Source organism: Tetrao urogallus (genome assembly GCF_951394365.1).
Source record: "Tetrao urogallus genome assembly, chromosome: 24".
Taxonomy (NCBI): domain Eukaryota; kingdom Metazoa; phylum Chordata; class Aves; order Galliformes; family Phasianidae; genus Tetrao; species Tetrao urogallus.
The window spans coordinates 3,716,087-3,735,410 of NC_136837.1; the positions used below are offsets into that span (position 1 = coordinate 3,716,087).

General features: G+C 45.5%; 1 protein-coding gene across 1 annotated transcript; it reads right to left on the reverse strand.

Annotated features, from left to right (window-relative positions):
• Positions 1-7,137: 7,137 nt before the first annotated feature.
• Positions 7,138-18,821, reverse strand: MDM4 (MDM4 regulator of p53; the record flags this gene model as incomplete). The annotated part of the gene is made up of 10 exons (XM_079546282.1): positions 7,138-7,692; positions 8,249-8,329; positions 8,961-9,095; positions 9,640-9,800; positions 11,172-11,268; positions 12,023-12,084; positions 14,354-14,403; positions 14,844-14,977; positions 16,106-16,180; positions 18,747-18,821. 10 exons carry the CDS (start codon positions 18,819-18,821, stop codon positions 7,138-7,140), a joined length of 1,425 nt encoding a protein of 474 aa, XP_079402408.1.
• Between the last annotated feature and the right edge of the window lie 503 nt (positions 18,822-19,324).

Below are 19,324 nucleotides of genomic sequence, written 5' to 3' on the forward strand. Positions count from 1 at the left end.
TGGTTTAAAGGCCCGTCTACAACATTTCATTTCCAGGTAGGAGGAGAAAATACAATTTTCCAAGCAAGGGTCAGAGATAAGAGTGCTGTCAGGATGAAGCGAGTGCTGCTTTATGCCAAGTGAGAGGAACAGCTGGAGCTGGAAGGGCTGTCAGTGTGGGTTACAATCCTCTGCTAATGGCAATAATGAGACTATTGTAGCAAGTTAACTCGCTTGCTCTTGTATTCTTCTTTGTGGTATTGATTTTAAAGAGAACACCGTTTCCAAACAAAATAATAACACCTAGCACTTGTAAAGCTGCTCCCAGGCTCGCAGCAATATGCAAGCGTTTATGTGCCACTTCAAGCATCCCACTAAATCACTCTGGGAAACGTCCTTCCTGATTTACTGCTGGGTGCACAGAGGGTACTGCAGTGCCAGGATGGTTTAATGCAGACTTTGCCACTACTCCAGAGCCAGGTGACTCTTTGTCCAGTGTGCTGCTCTGTCGCATGGATTGCATTCCAGAGGGCTTTTGTTCAGAGGGTTCCCTATTGCTGACACCTGGGTCACTGACACTGCCCCCAAACCACTGCTTTCCTACAAAAGATGAGGCTGAAGGACTTCAGAGAGCAGCAGCCACGCAGGAGCAGCTCTGCTATATGGCATGCTGCTGTAAAAACAAAGCCTTCATTTCCTGCTAACCTCTTCCCCATTGAACCACATCCCACTTGCACCTACGAGGATGAAATGCCAGCTCTGCACTGTTGTTTCCCACAGGAGATGAATGGCCACCTCGTTTCAGCATTTCACACCCCACCAGCCCTCCCAGTTAAGCTGAACTCTGAGGTGAGCAATTCCATCTTGCTCCAATACATTTTGTTAGAAATGGGAGGATTTGTTCAGCCTGCCAAGCTTTGCAGGATGAACACAGATGCTCTGTAACAGCCTCCTTCCCTACCCCAGCCTGGTGGAAACATCTGCCCAGCTGCACACATACAGGAAGGCTCCCAGAGGAGCAATGCAATCGTTCCTTCTCAGGGAGGGCTCCTCTTGCACGGAGTGCACAAAGCAGCACTGCATCACCTCGTTCATCTGGGACCTGCAGAAGGAAGGGAATTGCTTCAGAAGCTGATGAGTGTTTTAATGTTCTGCTCCACGGGATCTACTTCGTGCAGCTCCTGTGCTTTGGAGCATGTTGGGATTGGTTGGTTTTGCTGGCAGGGTGCAAAGTAAGGTTACTTTGAGGGAAGACAGCAGGGGCAGAACCAGGAACTTCCCTGCAGGCTTCAAGATTCGCAGGGGTTTACCAGCAAACCTAATTACTGCTTCTACAGCTGCTACAGGGCAGAACAGGAATGGCTGCTGGGTGCAAACCAGCTGCCTGCCAACAGGTGATCCTGGACTCCAGCCCTCCCCAAAGCTGCTCAGAGAAATACAGGCAGGAGCAAGCAGGGGGCTGCACAGGAGCCACACAGCCACCTCTGCCTCCTGCCAGCAGGTATCGTTGTGTCAGGGATGGGGAAAGCAGCTCTCCTTTCTCCTGTTCTGATGCCACAGGTGGAGTTTTATTGTTTTCCTACAATGCAGTCAAGACGCTTATTATGAAGCAGCATCTCCTCCTTGGCAAGCAGCTAGTGATCAATCACTGCAGGGCGTACGTGGTGCTGCTTTCCAACACAAAAGAGCAGAGCGTGTTCATCTGTCTTCCTCCTGAGTACGTGCAGCCTGCTGGTCTCCAACCAGCCCCATAAACCAAGAGGAGACGAAGGCAAGCTGAATCCTAACCGCAGGACCCCCACTGCCCAACGCAACCTATTTATGCCAGCATTAAAGGTTCGCTGTGCGCAGCCCAGAGGCGAGGAGCTGAGTGCTGCAAGGAAGCTGCCAGCATCCTGCTTCACCAGCAGCAGGCGGGTGCCCTCTAGTGAGCTGCACGGCCTGGGAGCTGCAGGAGGGGTGGCAGTGGGACTGGGAGCTGCTCCAGCTCCTAAACCACACAGCAAGTACTTCCACAGGTAGGCTAAGCCAACCCCACGCTACCATGGCTGCAGACAAATCCTTGCAGTAGAACCTCCCCTCCACCTGCAGCATGGGGAGGGCTGGCAGGTCTCTGCCTCCCTGTGAAGACAAACATACAAAGAGCACAGGTGACTCGTCTGGTAACGGGCCTTTACTTAAAGCTGCCAAAAGGCAGCGTGAATGAAAAAAAAAAATTAACCTACATCATCAAGAGAATGATGTGCTTTATTTAATTAAACTCATTAGGCGCAGGACACAAAAACAGGCCATCCATTCTGTGCTACGTGCCTTTTATAAATAGTGCAAACGCAGAGGTCGTTCCGTGAGAGCTCCTGCTTGTGCTGACTGTGGGGGTGGGTAACAGATACAGTTTCCCTTAAGAAAAACAGATTCAGGCACCGGCGTGCTATGGAGAGCGGGCAGGAGAACACACTTGGCACAACAAGAGGTCTTTATTATCTTGGCCAGAGGTAAAACACGCTCCTGCCTTCTTCGTGCATCCTCCTGGACCAATCCTCAAAGGTGGTTATGCTTTATATGAAACAGAGATGATGAAGCTGTTGCAGAGCTCAGCAGCCATGTGCTGCTGAAGCGCCTGCTTGGAGCAGCAGGATGTGGTGCTCACACACACACGTGGGCAGGAGATGCACACAACCAGGGTAAAAGCCCAGAAAAACAAGGGCTGCAATCACAATAGCTATCTGTATTCATGTGAACAAGTGCAGAGAGCAAGGTGCAGAGGTGTTAAAGCAGCTTGTGGCTGATGAGCAGCTGGCTACAGAGTGGCCTCGCTTACTTTCAAAGGAGCAGGGAAAATGCCAGCCATTTTGGATAGGTAACAACAACAACAAAGATTTCTGGAGCTGGAAAGCTGCTGCCTGGAGGTGATCTGTTATCCTGGAGCTGCTCCAAGCACACGCTGCTCATCACCCCCACACCACCTGCAGATGTCCTTCTTGATCTTGAACAAACAGCCTTGCAGCACCTCCTTTTCGAGGATCCTGATGCTCCTTGCAGGTGTTCAGATGGCAACAAGATTCAGGGAATGTCTTCCACCTCACACAACATGCCAGGACAAAGGCTCTTCTTCCATCACTTAACCACGCTGTCTCTACCACCAAAGGCCTCTAATGAGAGCATTTCTCTTCTTCCAAATGAGGAAGACAAAGCTCAGAACAGGCAAAAGCAAACTACCCCAGTGGGTTTCCGAGCCCTCTGTTCTCACATCGTTTCCATTTGTCCAACAGCCACTTTTTTTCTGCCAAGACAGCTTCTCAGTATCAGCTACAATCAACGCTGGATGCAGAAGGATGGAGAGGACATTGGCAAGCTGTACCATGGTTTCCATCACACACCTTAATGAGTGCACCTTAATAAATACAATGCAATGCAGAGGCAGAAAGTTCATTAATGGCTTCAAGGAAAGGCCCAGCACTCAGAAGAAACAAGCACTCTGAGGGCTGCTCCAAATGTTCAACCTTGGTCACAGCTTTGGCTGTGATAAATTGATAAATAAAATGATAAATTCAGCTAAATTATGTAGCTCAGCAGAGGAGGGACAGACAGCTGAGCAAACAGCTGGTAAGGGAGCTGCAGCAGCAAGCAAAAGTCACTGGGAGAAACTGCAGAGAGGCACTTAAATTGGGAAGACCTGCAGGATTGAATGCAGTGCGTGCAGCTCCAGCTGTCAAGACAGAGGGAGGGTGAATACATGGATTCACACTGCAGAGCACTGCACAGATGCATGGATCCCACGCATAAATACCCATGGAAGAAGTGCGCTGGTTCCAGAGATAAATGGCACCAGAACTTCTGGCTGAAAAGCAGAGGGACCTCATGAATGAAGCCCAGCATGGGAGCACACTGAGATGTCAGCAGGTCCCCGGGGACCAGCAGCCAGTGAAGAGCACAGAAACCTTTCTGATCTGACAGTTGAAAGGCAGCTGTGCTCAGCCCTTCCTAAAACAGACAGGCAGCAACACTGCTAAGCTCACCCACAGACCACCTCTGCCATATTGCATTTCATAGGAAAATCACGCTACAAGAGGAGCTGTTCTGCACAACGAGATGCCAGGGATGATTTCAGAGAACACGAGCTCACAATACCCACCTCCAACAAAAAGCACAGGTGGAAAAGGAAACTAATAGCACCGGCTGGCCAACATCCCACGGCACTGCAAAGGAAATATTACAACCCAGTGCTCTGAGCTACTTCTTCAACCCACACCTCCAGCCTGCACTCCCTACACGTCACCTAAAGAGCAGCTTTCTGAATCCCACCTCATTCAGCCTCAGTTAAAGCAATAAAACATTCTTCTTCCCTCTTTCTCCCTCACTACAACCCTCCCACCCACTTTAGCCACAACCCAGGCACCCCAGCTCCACTTGCACTGCAATAGCTTATTCTTTTAGAGAAAGGAAGACCAACTGTAACGTTGTTAGACATCACGAGCACTACTTCAGTTAAAAAGAATAAAGAACTTGGCAAATGCATGTTGTAAACAATGTGGTCACACTCAAGGAAAAGTCACAGATCAGAAGATCGTGACTCTAAAGCTTATCCCACAGATTTGATTTCTTTATCACCCCCTGCAACGCGGACAATTTTTATTTCACAACAGAAGCTGCACAGAGATCTCAGGAGGGTTTTGGTAAGGATATTCAACCCACTGCAGGAACCTACACTTTCCTGACATTTGTTTGGTCAACACAAGTTGCTTTTTAGTGCAGCTAACAATTCGGTAAAGCTGCTTTTAGCAAAATATTTTGTTCTCAGAAGCAACTGGAGGGGGAGGGAGAATTTACAGTATTCAGAAGTGCTGCAGTGCCACAATGCACACTGCCCAAGCCCAAGCTCCTTAAAAAAAGGAAAAACCATCTGAAAATGGAAGCAACTACAGGGCAGGAAGTCCCTTCTGATTCAAGGAGATAACGCTGCTGAGCTTAGCATGACTAAAGTGCATCACCTGCATTGAACAGCCCTTCTGTTAGGGGAGCAAGAAGTACATTTTTCCACACGGACTGACTCCCATGTACTCAGATAGTGCAGCAAATGTCAGACAGTTATCCTCTTACACAACACGGCTGTAAATAACAGCCAACAATAACAGCCTCAGTAAGAACCAACATGGAAATAATCACAATACTTTGTAAAATATAAAATTGATCTGACTTCTGGCAGTGACTGCATATAGCACCTACTCCAATATCGTTGCACAGAAACAACTTTGACATCAGAGATTGCTGGGACCTTCAGCCAGGCAGGCGTTGGGGCCTTCCATTGCACACCTGCTAGGACTGGACCAGCACAAGGAGTGTGAAAAACAACTGGGAGGCAGCCTAGAGAAGCTCTGAGTTCTAAACACTACCTTCTTTTCTTCTATCTGCAGAACACTTCCCAGATTGGAGAGGGAATCGTGCAGAAGATGACAAAACAGGGTGCATCCTACATGCTGGACTGAATTCAAATGCCTGTATATTGAAAGATAGAGGGGAAGGCACTACTGCTACAGGATACAGGCCTTCAAAGCACTGAAGAACAAGCTGAGAGCTGCCTTCCCCCACCTCTCGGCTCACATTAGAGAATCCAGAATAGACAGATGGCAAGACTATTTGCCAATGTTACATTTTAAATAAAGACTTGGAAAACTGAAAGTTACGCTCAGCACTTTCTCCCACAGCACCACCTTCTCCCTTTGACTCTGCAGTACTCTGCCCTATCCAGAATGCACAGAGGGGAAAGCTGGAAGAGGAACAGGATCTCAGAGCACCCTAAATGCCTGCAGGCAGCTCTCTGGGGGCCCCAAGGCTTTACACCCCTAGAATTCCTCCCTGCTTCTGGACTGCACCCACCTGCCTTCTGCTTATGAGAGCACAGGTCCTCTCCATGAGGCAATACTCTGAACACAAAGCATCAGGGAAACAAGAGGAGGAAGAGCTGAGCACTCTAGCATACGATCTCAGAAAAGAGTAAGACATGTTGAAACTGCAAGTCCTAACTGAGTTTTAACAAACAGCAGAGCAAACGCGGGTAGCTTTCAAGGACAGACAGAACAAATGTGCTGAAACAGATTTGAAGCATTAAATCACCAGGTTAAAAAAAAAAAAAAAAAAATCAGCAGAGAAAACTCAAAAGAGCGAACACGAAACAGAGCCCACAGACTAACCAGCTGCAATCAGTGCTTTGCAGGACTGTTTTTATCCCCAGAAAGGCCTGTATCCTGTTTGCAAAGCCAGATAACACGAAGTGATGCATCTTCTAGACTGACCTGATGAAACGAAGCAGTGGTGAAAGTTGCACTGGTGCTACGAGCAAAGAGCTGCTATGATTTAATCCAGTTGGCACACCAGATTCTGAGCTAACACTGGACAGGCTTCAACAAAGCTATAAAGCTGACACAGAAGTGTACTTAAATGGAAAAAGAAAAGAAAGAGAATCAATACAAATGAAAAGATCTAATAACAAAGCACAGTGTAACACCCCATTCTTCTGCCAACTGGCACATGACCTGAGATAGCTACAAATTACAAGCTTGAGAGGACTTATTTAGAGTCTGGGTGCAAAGGATTTTCACTTTATCTAACACACATTAAAGAAAAAAATAAAAAAGGGATGATTGGAAACCTGCCTATTTACTTCTCACTGCCTTCATGAGAACTGATCCTTGGAGAAATGGCTTATGAAAATCACATCCCTCTTCACCTACCCCTCCCTCCCATCCTTCCCACACCACACTCTTCCCTTACAAGACATTGCACAGTGTCTGACTCCCTGGAGAACACTCCAACAGCCAAAGTCATAACTCCAAAACTTGCTTTCTGCAAGGATCAGTTATCAGAACAGAGGAGCCTTCTGAAACTACTGAACTCAATTTAAAAGATTTGGATAATTTCAAAGCTGGGGCATCGATACCAACACTCTGGTCCCTCCCCACTCCCAACAGGCATTCATTTAAGCACATAGCAGAAATGGTCACTGCTTGATATGACATACAGGGTTGACTTCTGTGTTCTTGGTCGGTTTGGAATCTTAATTGTCTTTGGTATTCACGCGCCGAGCTCTGAAGTTATGGTTAGATTAGAGTGCAAGAAAATGTGCGTGCTATCCTTCAGCAGAGAAGGCCTGAAGAGGCACAACTACCCCATAAAGATTCTAATCACCATCTCAATGTCCTTCCTGCACACTGGGCAAGGTGATCTCTTTTTCTTCAGCATCTTTGCACACTTGAAACAGGCCACAAGGTGAGCAGTCCTGCCATGGACAATATTCCCATCTCGCGGTCTGTGATGGCACAGGAAGCAAGGATTCAGTAACTTTTTTATACTCTCTAAAGACTGTATTTCTTCCTCCTTTTTACGCTCAGTGAAACGCAACAGAGAGTCCCTGCTTTCACATTCTCGTGCCAAATCCAAGGACTCGATAGAGCCGCAGGGATCTACGTGTGATTTGTTTTCTACCACACACATGTCTTTAGGTGGGCCAACTGGAGCAGAAACAGTCCTTCGGCAATCCGGGACATCTATCCCTTCATCACTGTTTTCATTTTGCATAGCATCAATGTTGGACAGAGAAAGAGAATGAGTGAGTTTGGGACAATCTGAGTACCAGTCCTTCCGTAAGGCCCAGCAGCGGTAACAGTACCGTTTGCCTGGAGAGTTAAACTTCTTGCATTTGGTGCATTGCCAGCAGTCCTGAAGAATGATTGGGGCAGACAAAAACAGCAGTTAGTGCATTCTTGCTAACAGTTCTTCTCCTCAACAAAGGAAAAGCAGCAAAAAAGCTTCATCAAGATAGGATGCTACTACTGAGGCTTGCAGATGCATGATTCAATTATCAGCACCTCAGAAAGCCTAAGAATTTTACTACTCTGTGCATTCTAAAAATGCAGGTCTCTCCTTAAGCATTAAATTTGTCCTTCCTTTCTCCCAGCCTGTGGAAGAATACAGTGTTCTCAAGCTGTGCAGTTTATTGAACTCAAGAGTAGAGCTCCTGCAATCAGCTAGGAATACATTTGCCAGACTCCATAATCATTCAGCATCTGTTGAATGTGCACAACTGACAGTAGCTTACTTGGTTACCCCAGAAAGCAAGGGCAAGAGCTAAGACTCAGCTGCCCTATGCCAGGGACACTCTAATGCTTCTCCTACTGCAAGAAGGAGCTGTAGAAGCTGGGAGAGCAGTTTTCCTAAATGCAGGTAGGGCTGCAGCATAGCCAAAGCAAGGAACTCTGACCCAAGGGATGCCTACCTCAGAAGCAGCTTCTGTATCTGTGTCGTCGCTTAAACACTGGGAATCCTCAAAGTCATGCAAACATGCATCCTCAGTCACCTGGGAAAAGTAGAAATGCTGTCAGAAGAGCTGCAACAACCTGTACTTACGATGTGCCTAACTGTACAGCAAAACGAAAATGATGATATAATCACCACGAGAATTAATTCACAGAAGTGAATGAAAAGTCATTTTGTCTACTTTATCTATTCCACATATATTTGATAACTTGCACTGAGCTGGTTTACAGTCAGATTTTCCTGTGATGAATTCATCTCTCTCTCTCTAATGCACACACACACAGAAAAAAAGAAATTACACCAACGCAGACACAAATACTTGAGTGTTCCTACTAAATCCCATGAATCATGAGCTGAATTACTTTGACACACATCTGATTAATTCCTCTTATGACAAACCTAATTAAAACCTCAGGTTGGCCAGTAATTTTAAATTAATTTTGTGCCTTGAAAATACACACATTTAAACCGAAACCCAGACTGACTAGAAGGAAAGCTATCACTCTGTGTATGAAATGGTGACAGCCTTTTCTAACACAAATTTGGGTGGCTACAGACTTAGCTCCTCACATGTTAACACAGCACTGAAAGGCTGGGGAAAAACAAAGGATTCTGCACTTCATTGAGGCCAACTGGTGGCACACACACGTGGTGCCTGCTTGAAAAGGTACCTTTTTGTCACCTTCCTTCACTTCCTCGCAGTCAGCTGTTTCCATTTTGACTGCAGTGCTGGTCTGATCCAAGGGACTTTCGTTGAGGAACCACAAATCATCAGTAGTATCTGAAACAATGGCAGTGTCTACATCCTGTTGGAGAAGAAACAGAAGAGACCACTTAGAGCTCAGGGCATCAACAGCAGGAGGACCAGCGCTGCAGCCACAGCCACAGGGAATGCCTCTCCCTTTTTCCTTCCAGGCCCTGGGCTGCTTCTCCAGTCATGCCTAGGAGAGAAAGGGGCAGGGCACTACTCTCACAAAAACACCCCTGGTGGCGAGCAGCATGATGCTCACTGCCCTTGCAAGCTGGCCATACAGCAGCTGTCCACCACGGTATCAACATCTGCACTGAGCAACAACTTTCAACACAGGGAAGGGGCACCTACTGCAATACCATCAAAGCTCTGGAGTGCAGAAGGGCCTCCTGCAGATAACAGAGCGCCTTGTTTATTTCAGAACACTATAAAGGTTAACCAACCACCTGATGTGAAAGGCTGGGACTGGAACACAGAAGGGAGAGGCTGAAAATCCTGAAGCGGGAAGGGACGAGAAAGGACAATAACATATTATTTACTTGGAAAGCAAAAGAGGAGAGGAAGAGAATACAGTGCACCTCTTTAAAATGTCTACACACCTGGTTAGTCTGAATATCTGTTGATCCATTACTTCTGGACTTGTAATTGCTTCTGAGGTTGCCTAAAAACCACCATGGAAGACCAGCTACATCCCATTCCTCAAACACTAGGTCCAGTTTAGGCTTCTTGCTTTTAGAGAGGTTTTCTATTAAGTCTTTGTCTGTAAGAGCCAAGTAGAATCTAAGTCATGCCACACCTACATCATTAAAGAGACTAGCAGAGACAAATTTGGCCCCATCTGATTTGAGAAACCTTTCTTCCACTGTCTTACAGCCAGAGTTACTGCTAGGAGCTTTGAAGTTTGTGTGAGTGTACTGAGATGTTACATCTGCCACACAACTGCACCGGTGCATCTACCCCAGTGAATGTGGCATAACAGTCAGCACACAGCCAAGAGGTCAAAGCAGCATCCCAGAGCTCCCAGCTGTCTATAACTGCACGTGTTTTCTATTTAGCGTTACCATCTTTTTAAGAAGGAATACACAAACACGAATCCTCCCTTCAGAACTCTACCCAAAACAACACTGAGTAGATTGATTTCTTGCAGTGCTTGAGATGTAGAAAGAACCGGTTTGAATGTTGTTCAAATTTCAAATGATGGGAGCTCCTGAATTCCCAAACCAGGGTCAAATCAGCAAATGGTAAAAATCTATCCTCTATAACTCCCTGCTTCAGTCTCCTTATCAGCACATGCAGTTTAGCCTCCAATCCTCAACTCAGAGGTCTAAGTTTCAAGATAACCTTGAAACAAACCCTCCTCACTGCTGAGAGCTTCAAAGGCACCAACAAGGACTGCTTCTACCTCCTCTGCACATGCAGCCAAGAAAATATTTACTGCTCTCACTTTATCCAGAAATACCCACACATTGCAAAGATGATCTGTTTTTACAAATTAAGTTCCTTGATGTGAGAACAATCTGTGAGCAGAAGGTGGAAAAAACAGGAAAACTGTTTCCATAACATCAGAAATCCATGACTGAACCAGCAAGAAAACTCCAGGCATTAAAACAAAGGAAATGTCTAAACATGAAGGAGCTGTATGACACTTAAGGTGGATAGAAAAAAAAAATAGCCATTGTTACTCATACTCCTGATTGGTTTGCAGGTAATGACTGCAGACAGCTCAGGCTGCATTCTGTGTAATCAGAGGAGAGGGTCCCTTGGGAAGATAAACAGTTACAAGTCTAATTTCAGCATTTACAATACCCTTCAGCAAGGTCTGCAAGATTTTTGATGGCACTGGTTAGTGACAGTTGTGCTTTCGGGGCTTAACCTGCCAATTTACTCAGTGTTTATTTTTGAGACGAAGTATCTAAGCTAGAAAACATGAAGTACGCTTGGCAGACATTTGCACTTCTCTCAATCTTTGCCATAAAATGATGAGCTTTAAAGACTATATTCCACAACAGGTTTTTATTAACCTCCCAACACCCTCCTCCAGCTGTTTCCTGATACAAAGCTCAACGTGCCATGCTGGAGAAGGAGCAGAAGTGCTCGTACAGCCTGTTACCATGGAAAAGCTGGCACTCACCTCCATAATTCTCACATTTGTGCTCTGAGGTAGACACAGCAGATGCATTGCTTTCATCCTCCATGATGACAGTGTCAGAACCTTCCTTTGGGCTAAACTGCATGAAGGAAAAAGCAGATGTTAGCCCACCAGAGCTTATAGAGACAAGGGGATGTAGCACTTCCATTCTGAGTCACCAGCTGCAGTACAACGCCAAAAAGGTAAGAAGATAAATAGAGGTTTCTGAACAAAAGCTACACACTGTTAACCCTCTAGGAACACTAATGCATCTGTAATCAGCACAAACAACACACTTGCAACCCAGGAAAAATCTTAAGACTGGCAAAAAGTCCAAAAGTTGCCATCTTTAATGCAGTAAAACTGTGGTTCTCTGGCCCCCAGTCTGAACAGACAACTCCCAGATCAGTTTAACCTTAATCCCAAAATACACCTGAGATAAATTAGAACGTGCAAAGATTTTTCCTAGGTTTCAGATTCCATCTGAAAGCTTCTGAGAACAATCCTCCTAAACACAAAACTCGTCCACGCTTTTTAGAATGCTGAATGATTTGGCAATTCCTACTCAGAGAGGAAACGTGGGAAAAGGGGAAAGACATGAAAAGAACAGAGCAGGCTGGAGGAACTGAGGACTAGAAGTGCTACACCCCAGAGAAACGCGCTCAGAGACTGGCACTCTGTTATGGTGAGAACAGAGAAGGGTCGCTCTGTCCCTGCTGTGTGGACTCCAAGAACTTTTCAGGAAGGTGAGAACCTGGCAGCCAAGCAGCACAAAGTTCTGGCAGTCCACCATGCACAGGTACAGAGAAGGGGCACTCTGTACAACAAAAGAAACCACCACGCAGTGGGTTTACCTTCAGCTGGTCTTGGCTTGGCTTATCGACGCTCTGATCCTTTGCGAGATTCTGTGCAGCATCTAGATAGCAGGTAAAACAAAAGAAAAAACCTTCCCTGGTAATAACCATTCTCACAACACAGAGGGTCTTCAGCAAGCAACCAACGACCCAGGCTTGGCAGACCTGTAGGCAATCCTTTAGGAAAGCAGAGCCCTTTCTTCCTTAGAGAGCTGGCCACTTCCTAGAGAAGCATTGCTCTATGGCACTCCCCAGGCTTTGCTAGGCACATATGGAGGAAATTTTAAAGGCCAGCCTAACTAAATAGCAATAACAGCCTACAGAGTCTTTCTACATAACAGAAGAGCTGTATTTAGGATATCTACTCTCTGAAAAGGTGAGAGGATGGCTCCTGCTTTCTCCCATTTCAGTTCAGCAGAGAAATTCCCTGCAGAATGCCAGGGAGGCACCAACAATCTGATTTGCACTGAGTCATGGCACTGAAAACTGCACCTTGTAGGCAGAAAAGTGGACCATGAAGCGATAACACACAGGACCACAAAACGATGTGGCTCTATGCACTAATTAGTTGAGGTTTTTTGTTTGCTTTCATCCCCACACAACTTCCTAGTGGCCATTAAGGATTTCACACCTGCAGGAAAAAAGCAGCCAGTTGGCTCATCCATCATTGCTTTGTCTCCACTGTGGCATTAGAAGGGAAGCACTGCCCTTCTAACACTGCATGACATGTACTAGTCCTAAACACTGTGTGAAAATGCACTGCATGCACTGGAAGGCTTCCTTATTCAAAGCTAATATATATGAGGAACTGAACACAAAACGTCTTTGAAGTGAGGTAGCATTCCTACATACCCCTCATGTGATTCATGTTAAAAGTGACAGCCAAGTAAGGCTAGCATCTGATGAAGAGCACTGTGTCAGAGCTTAATCTTTATTAACAAGATGTACTGCAGTCACTGCTCTTCCTACAAGCCCACTTGGAAGAAGTGGGCAGGATAATCTGCAAAAGTGATGTTCTGATGAGTACTGGTTTGGCAAGTGAATACAAGCTGCTAATATAAAACATGATGGCCTCTTTAAGCCCTACAGCACTTTCAGCTACTTCTGTTGCAACAAAGGGAAGAACAATACCAAAAGTCATCCTGCCTATGTAGTTGGCCTGGTCTGCCAAGCTTGTTTCGCATCATAGTCACACAGATACACACGTACACATGGTGGTTAAACCAAATGATCATCACACCAAAGGAACAGCACTTCCTTTGGCAGGTTTGGCAATAGTTACAGCACGACTGGACAACACATGCACACCCAGCCACACGTGCACAGCCACATGCACACACCAAGTAGGAGGGAACAGGGTAGCAGAGGAGAGTGTTTCGTTGGGATCCTTTGCTCTTCATACACTGCTTACAGGTAAAAGGCCAAGGAACTACCAGCAAAGGAAACTGCACTCACACAGTTATTCTGCAGCTAAGCCTTTAGATCAGTCTGCTTAGGAAGGTTCTAAATAGAAAGGAAAGGAGGTGGACCCCACAGGCACCAATACATGGCTCAAAACAGACATCAACAGTTCAGGGCCACGTCTCCTCAAGTTCTGCATTTGCTTCAACACGTGTGTGCAAAAACAGACTAAGCACTTACGAAGAACTAAACCCGCATTATCTGCTTAGAGAGCCTGGAAAGCAAAACACGAGACTTCACAACCTTCCTGCTACAGCTGACTCCTGATCTGCAAACTTGTGGCTTCAATAAGTTAATTTTCACCCGAAGGTGATGAGTTGTACCATGGGAGCCATCACCTGAGATTAACTTCAGAATAAACTGATGGAATAGATTGTATCCCTCACAAGCCAAAGAACTGTAGCCTTTAAACATGCAGGATTTGAGTAAAGTCCAGCCTTCTTTGGCTTGCAGAACTAGGTTAGGCTTCCAGCATTCTTTACGCTCACTCTCAAGACTATTAAAGTATAAAACGAGGCAAGAGAGAGAAGTCACAGACGGTCACAAAACTGACAAAAGACTGAGCAATCAATAAGAATTGGGATGAGATGCTTCAGCGATGTTGATTTGGGTATCCACAGTATTTTATCTGCTGCTTTGAGGTTTGGCCACTGGTTAAAAGCAGCTGTATTACTCAACCAGCTGATTGATTTTATACCACAGCTACTGATGCTGCACACACACAAACAGAACACACTCAAAGTGACTCTTGTCAAAGCCTTCATCAGCAGTTCCAACTTCAGAAACATTTCTCTTCTCTGAATACCATTACTTACCCAAGTTACATCAACACTTTATTGAATATACTTGCCCATACTGTGAAAAACCTACCTGTCATGGCAGCAGAAGTAAGGTTCTGTTTCAACATGTCATAGACTGGGCTGTGGAAAAGAAGGAGGTGGTGAATATAATCACAGCAGCAAACAGCATTAGCCTGTCAAATCAGTGACAGAAATTCTCATTTATTATCCCCATAGAGATGCTGGGATCTGCAGTGCATTTTCTCCACTCCTGAATCTGGTTCAGAACATACCTGAGGGATGCAGATTTTAGCATGAACCTGAGACCAACTGGCTGAGAAGATGCAGAAATAAAAGGGAAGATGTCACCTCCAACAGGTTGCTGTCTGGACCATTCAGAACCAGCTCTTCAAAACAAGAGCTAAACTCAAACTTGTCAAATGCATTAGCAAAAAGCCACAGAGCTGGGCATTTGGCACTCATGGAGATTTATGTGACTGCAAATAGGAACAGTGTCACCAAGGGTCTCTCACTCAGCAATCTCCACAATACAGCATGTGCTAAAGGTTACTTTTTCTTACCTTGGATCTTTTACGGAGAAGCTCTCGAGCCCCAGCAATTCTCCCAGCTGATCTCCTCCACAATACACCATGTGTTGCTGCCTTTTGTCATACAGCTGCCTCACCATGATATACTGTCCCAGGTAATGCATAACCTGGGGAATTGTAACATCTCATTAGCCACATCTGCAGCTGAAACCAGCTGAAGACTCTGGAAATTTGTTAGTTTATGGTACATGTTATGGTATATGGTATAGTTTATGGTATTTGCTTCCTACTCACTGTAAGCTGAATAGCACCTGCTTGTTCTGCATTTCTGCCACCCACCAGTGTCTCAAACAAGGAAGCTTTACCACATTGCTTAAGGCTTGCAACTAACAGGACAGAAAACTAAGACAAGTTCCCCTGCTACTCCAATTTAAAAAGAAATGCCAGCTACAGCGAGGAGGACAAGAGGAGAAAAAGTGTGTTTAGCCCAATACAGGCCAAGTTCCACCCCCATTACCCACCAGAGTGACCCTCCTGAATGATAGCAAATGCCACCCAAACGATGCTAACAGCACCCCAATTGCTGCAGAAAAACTGACTGAGCTGAGTTAAAATGTTAATCTGTACAAGCAACCTGCATTTAATACTGAACTGCCCCCATTTAAAGCATTCAATTTGTTTTTGCAAAACTTTGTGGAAGCTAAACAAGTTATTTAAATGCATAAGTGTTTAAAATAAGTCACAGAGCTCTGCGGGAATATCTGACACATTCATAATGAAAAACCACTGCATTTAATTCTTTCCAGACAGGCTACTCTTGTAAATCACAGCCAGTGTCATTTTTTTAATCTTGAACACATATTGCATTTTAATCTAAAAATAAATGAATTTGCAGGGTCTCTCAGGTTTAGCTGACAAGCAAGTTCAAAAGGAACTTAAAAGTATCAACTAGCATCCAATTTTTAAGGCTCTCATGCACCAAGTAAGACAATTGAACAGCATCTCCTCTCTCTCAGGCAGGAGACTATCTATTCCATCTTTTCTTTCTCCAAAGCAGTTTCTGATTATATTTCTTCCTCCTTTCTCAGTTCTTTCAAAGGTTCCTGACAATTAACCACCAATTAAATCCCAACAGCCCCATGGGTACAGAATCCCTGTTCTGCAGGTAGGGCCTCCAAGTACAGGAGAATCAAGAGCCAGTCCCAAATCCTTCCAAAAAACAAAACCAAACCACCATCCACCAAGCAGAGGCACACAGGACAGGCACACTTTCAGTGCTTAGAAACTGAGCCCACCTCCTTCAGGGTGAAGGTTTCACCTTGGGCACCTGCAGCCTGCAGAATCTTCAAAAGAGGGAGTTTGGGTCGCACCTGAAACACAGAGCACAGATTTTTGTTTGAAGGATGAGAAGCAATGAGAGAAAGAATGTGAGCCCAGCATGCATGCCTGCAGATCTCAGTTGCTCAAGCTGCCTGAGGCCACCACACTGTGCAGAGACAACTGTGCCATGAGATGGAGGTCATAGGGAAACATGGCTTGCCTTAGGCTAACCTGCTGAGAGCTGATACTCTTTAACAAGTAATCTGCATGGTCAAATGCTTGAAGAGAAGCTAGAAGGTCTGAAAATCAGCACCATCACTGTGACTCAGGTGCAAGGCAAAAAAAAATAAAGGAACTTGGGCAGACAGATCCAAAGGCTTTAATCACTCACATTGCCCAATTAACTTTGATGTCATCCATGATGTGAGGAAAGATAGGAAACTCAGGCCCTTGGTATGGAGGCCTGGGCAGTGACTAACCAAACACAGTCATGTACTCAGGAGCAACCATGGGGCACCCCATATACTGAAACATAAGTTCAGCAAGGCTGATTGCCCTCAAATAGTGCAGAGAACAGACTGAACGTGCTCTGTACAGCCCTCAGGAGGGATGTATTTATTAGGATCCATGAAGAGGCACCTAGTAATAAGACTCCATCAAAGACAACGTGTGGTTAATTAACACCAAGGATCAGAATCTGTGCTTTCTGTAGATTTCAGTCAATAAACAAAACCTTTCCTAGGTAATGTGTAAAGCACCCTGGGAACAATGCAACTGCACCACAACCCCTTGAGGTTTCACCCACACTCCCAAGCAGCTTTGAGTAGCACATGAGACAGATGCTATATAAAACTACAGCGAGTTTTAAATAGCTGCTTCCCCCTCCACTCTGTGTGCTCCACAAGAATTTTAATCATTCGTAGGAGAGCCTCACCCTCCTAAAAGATGTCAGAAAGCCCACGCTGCTCTGCCAGGAAGCTGAATGCTACGGAATGGTGCACAATATTGTATGCTAATGTACACATCTCCCACTCTGAATCACTTCCTGCCCTCCTTCTTTGTCTCTCAGGTGCTAAAACAGCAAGATATTTCAATCTGTCACTGGAAAAAACACCCAGTTCTTAGCACACAACGTTTACTGCTGGCTCCTTTATACTTTGACAAGGCTCTCAAGGCATGCAATCTGTGCAGGTGAAGACCTTCACCTCCCAGTCAAATGGGTTCACCTGGGCCTCATACACACCTCTCCTTTCTGCCTATATAAATGCAGCTGCAATACTTATTCCCTTCCCTTGCAACCCTGTATTTCCTCAACAACCAGATTTAGCTGCAGCACTGTTTTCACAAGTTTTAGTTGCTTGTCACAAGTGTAATTTGTCACTCAGCTATTGGGCAGCATATTTGCAAGGCTTTTGTTCCACTGTTTAAGTGTCATAAAAAATTATTTCCTACTGCAAGCATAGCTGGTCTCCCTGTTTTCCCGTTACTGTGACTGTTAGATATATTTTCAAGCTCAGATAGAGGCCTGTGGCTGGACACGAGTTGTTCTTTCCCAAAACCAGCATGTTTACTCAGAAAAAGCTGAGCACAACACAGCAATTGCTTGTATCAGCATACGGTTTTCAATAAGATAAATTATGTATTTGCACTCATTCATTTCTCTAATGACCACTCTCAAATAGATTTTGAAATAACTGCTCATGCATCTCCTTTTGATTAAAGAAGCAACCTAGTTAGCTTGATCCATGCAAAATGAGCCCTCAGCTGTTACAGTGCAGCCAAAACAGAACTGTTAGTTCGGAAACTGTTGGCCATCAATATTTTCACAACAATATCAGAGCCTATTTATGTGCTTTTTTTCAAGCAAAGTGGTTTGAATAAATAAGCAGATACATAAACTGCACAGGGCTTGGCTGCATTTCAACGCTTCAGGAATTGCCTCAAACGGGAGGATCTTTAACACGCCATCCGTTTACTTTCACTCCTGCCCATTCCCTTCATACTTTGGAGATGCCCTGCACAAGTGAAGTGGATCTGGAAGGGAAACAGTTGATTTTAGATAAGGTTTCTCTAGCCACTCTTTGCAGCGTGTTTCCTCTTCGACTGGCTGTCAGCATGCTGTGTCACAGCCAAACCACACGCCTGCCACGTTGCCCTTGGCTTGCAGCTGCTTCTTCCAGGGACACCCTAAGAAGAGGCAGTGACACGAGTGCTGCGTGTTCAGTGCTGACCTCAAAACGAGCCGTGGGGACGCGGTACTGACTGCACAAAGTTTAACACACAAAGCCATAATGCTTCAATGCAGCTGTCACAAGTCGTCTAGCATTAGGAGCAATGCTGCATATGGATTTCTTCAAGTATAGCTCCAATACAAAAACGTGCATTATGCATTTTCTTCTATGGCCCAATTTATCTGCTTTCTCCCCTTCTATTCCCTTTAAAACACTCATAAATCTCTGATCTGCTGAAAGCTAACAGAAGTCTTCAGGATAAAAGCCCTATTCCATCATGCTAAATTCTGCCTACCTAAATGTCATTAGAGAGTTTTGATTTAATGGAAGAAGTGGAAGCTTTAGTGAGGAGAAAGCAATGAAGATAAGTGGGGGAGATAATTACCTGGTTAGCTTGTCCAAGGGTGATTCTGCAGGCGTTCTCAGCTGCTGGATGCTGGGCAGAGCTTGAAGATGTCATTGTGGCAGTGATGAGCTGTTTATGGTACAAACCTGTAAATGAGAAGTTTCATGTACCAGTTAAGCCAAGAAACCTGATCTTGAATTTAACCACTTCCACTTCTTAGAAGTTTCAGGAAGTCAGTGTTTAAAAATAGCCCTGCACGCATATCTAAAATGATGATCATGTTGCTGTGCCCCCACAGCTGCTCTTTTAAAACAGAGCTGCCTCAGTGCCCAACCAACAGCTGGGTGGGAGCTGGGACAGCTCTGCGGGCACTGGGGCTGCTGTGGCACTGAGGATGCAGGGTGGCTGGGTGAAGAACCTGGATCTGCCAGCTGGGGGCAAACTGCAGCTCTGCACCACGCCATCAGCAAATTCTTAACGTGCTGAGGCCCTGGAGTCACAGGGGGAGAAAGCAGAAGCTGAGTCACAATAACCCCAAGGGAAATCTTTACAGGAGAGCAACCCCCCCAGCAGCCAGCACTGATGGCAGTGATCAGCACGTTCCCCACCTGCTTTTT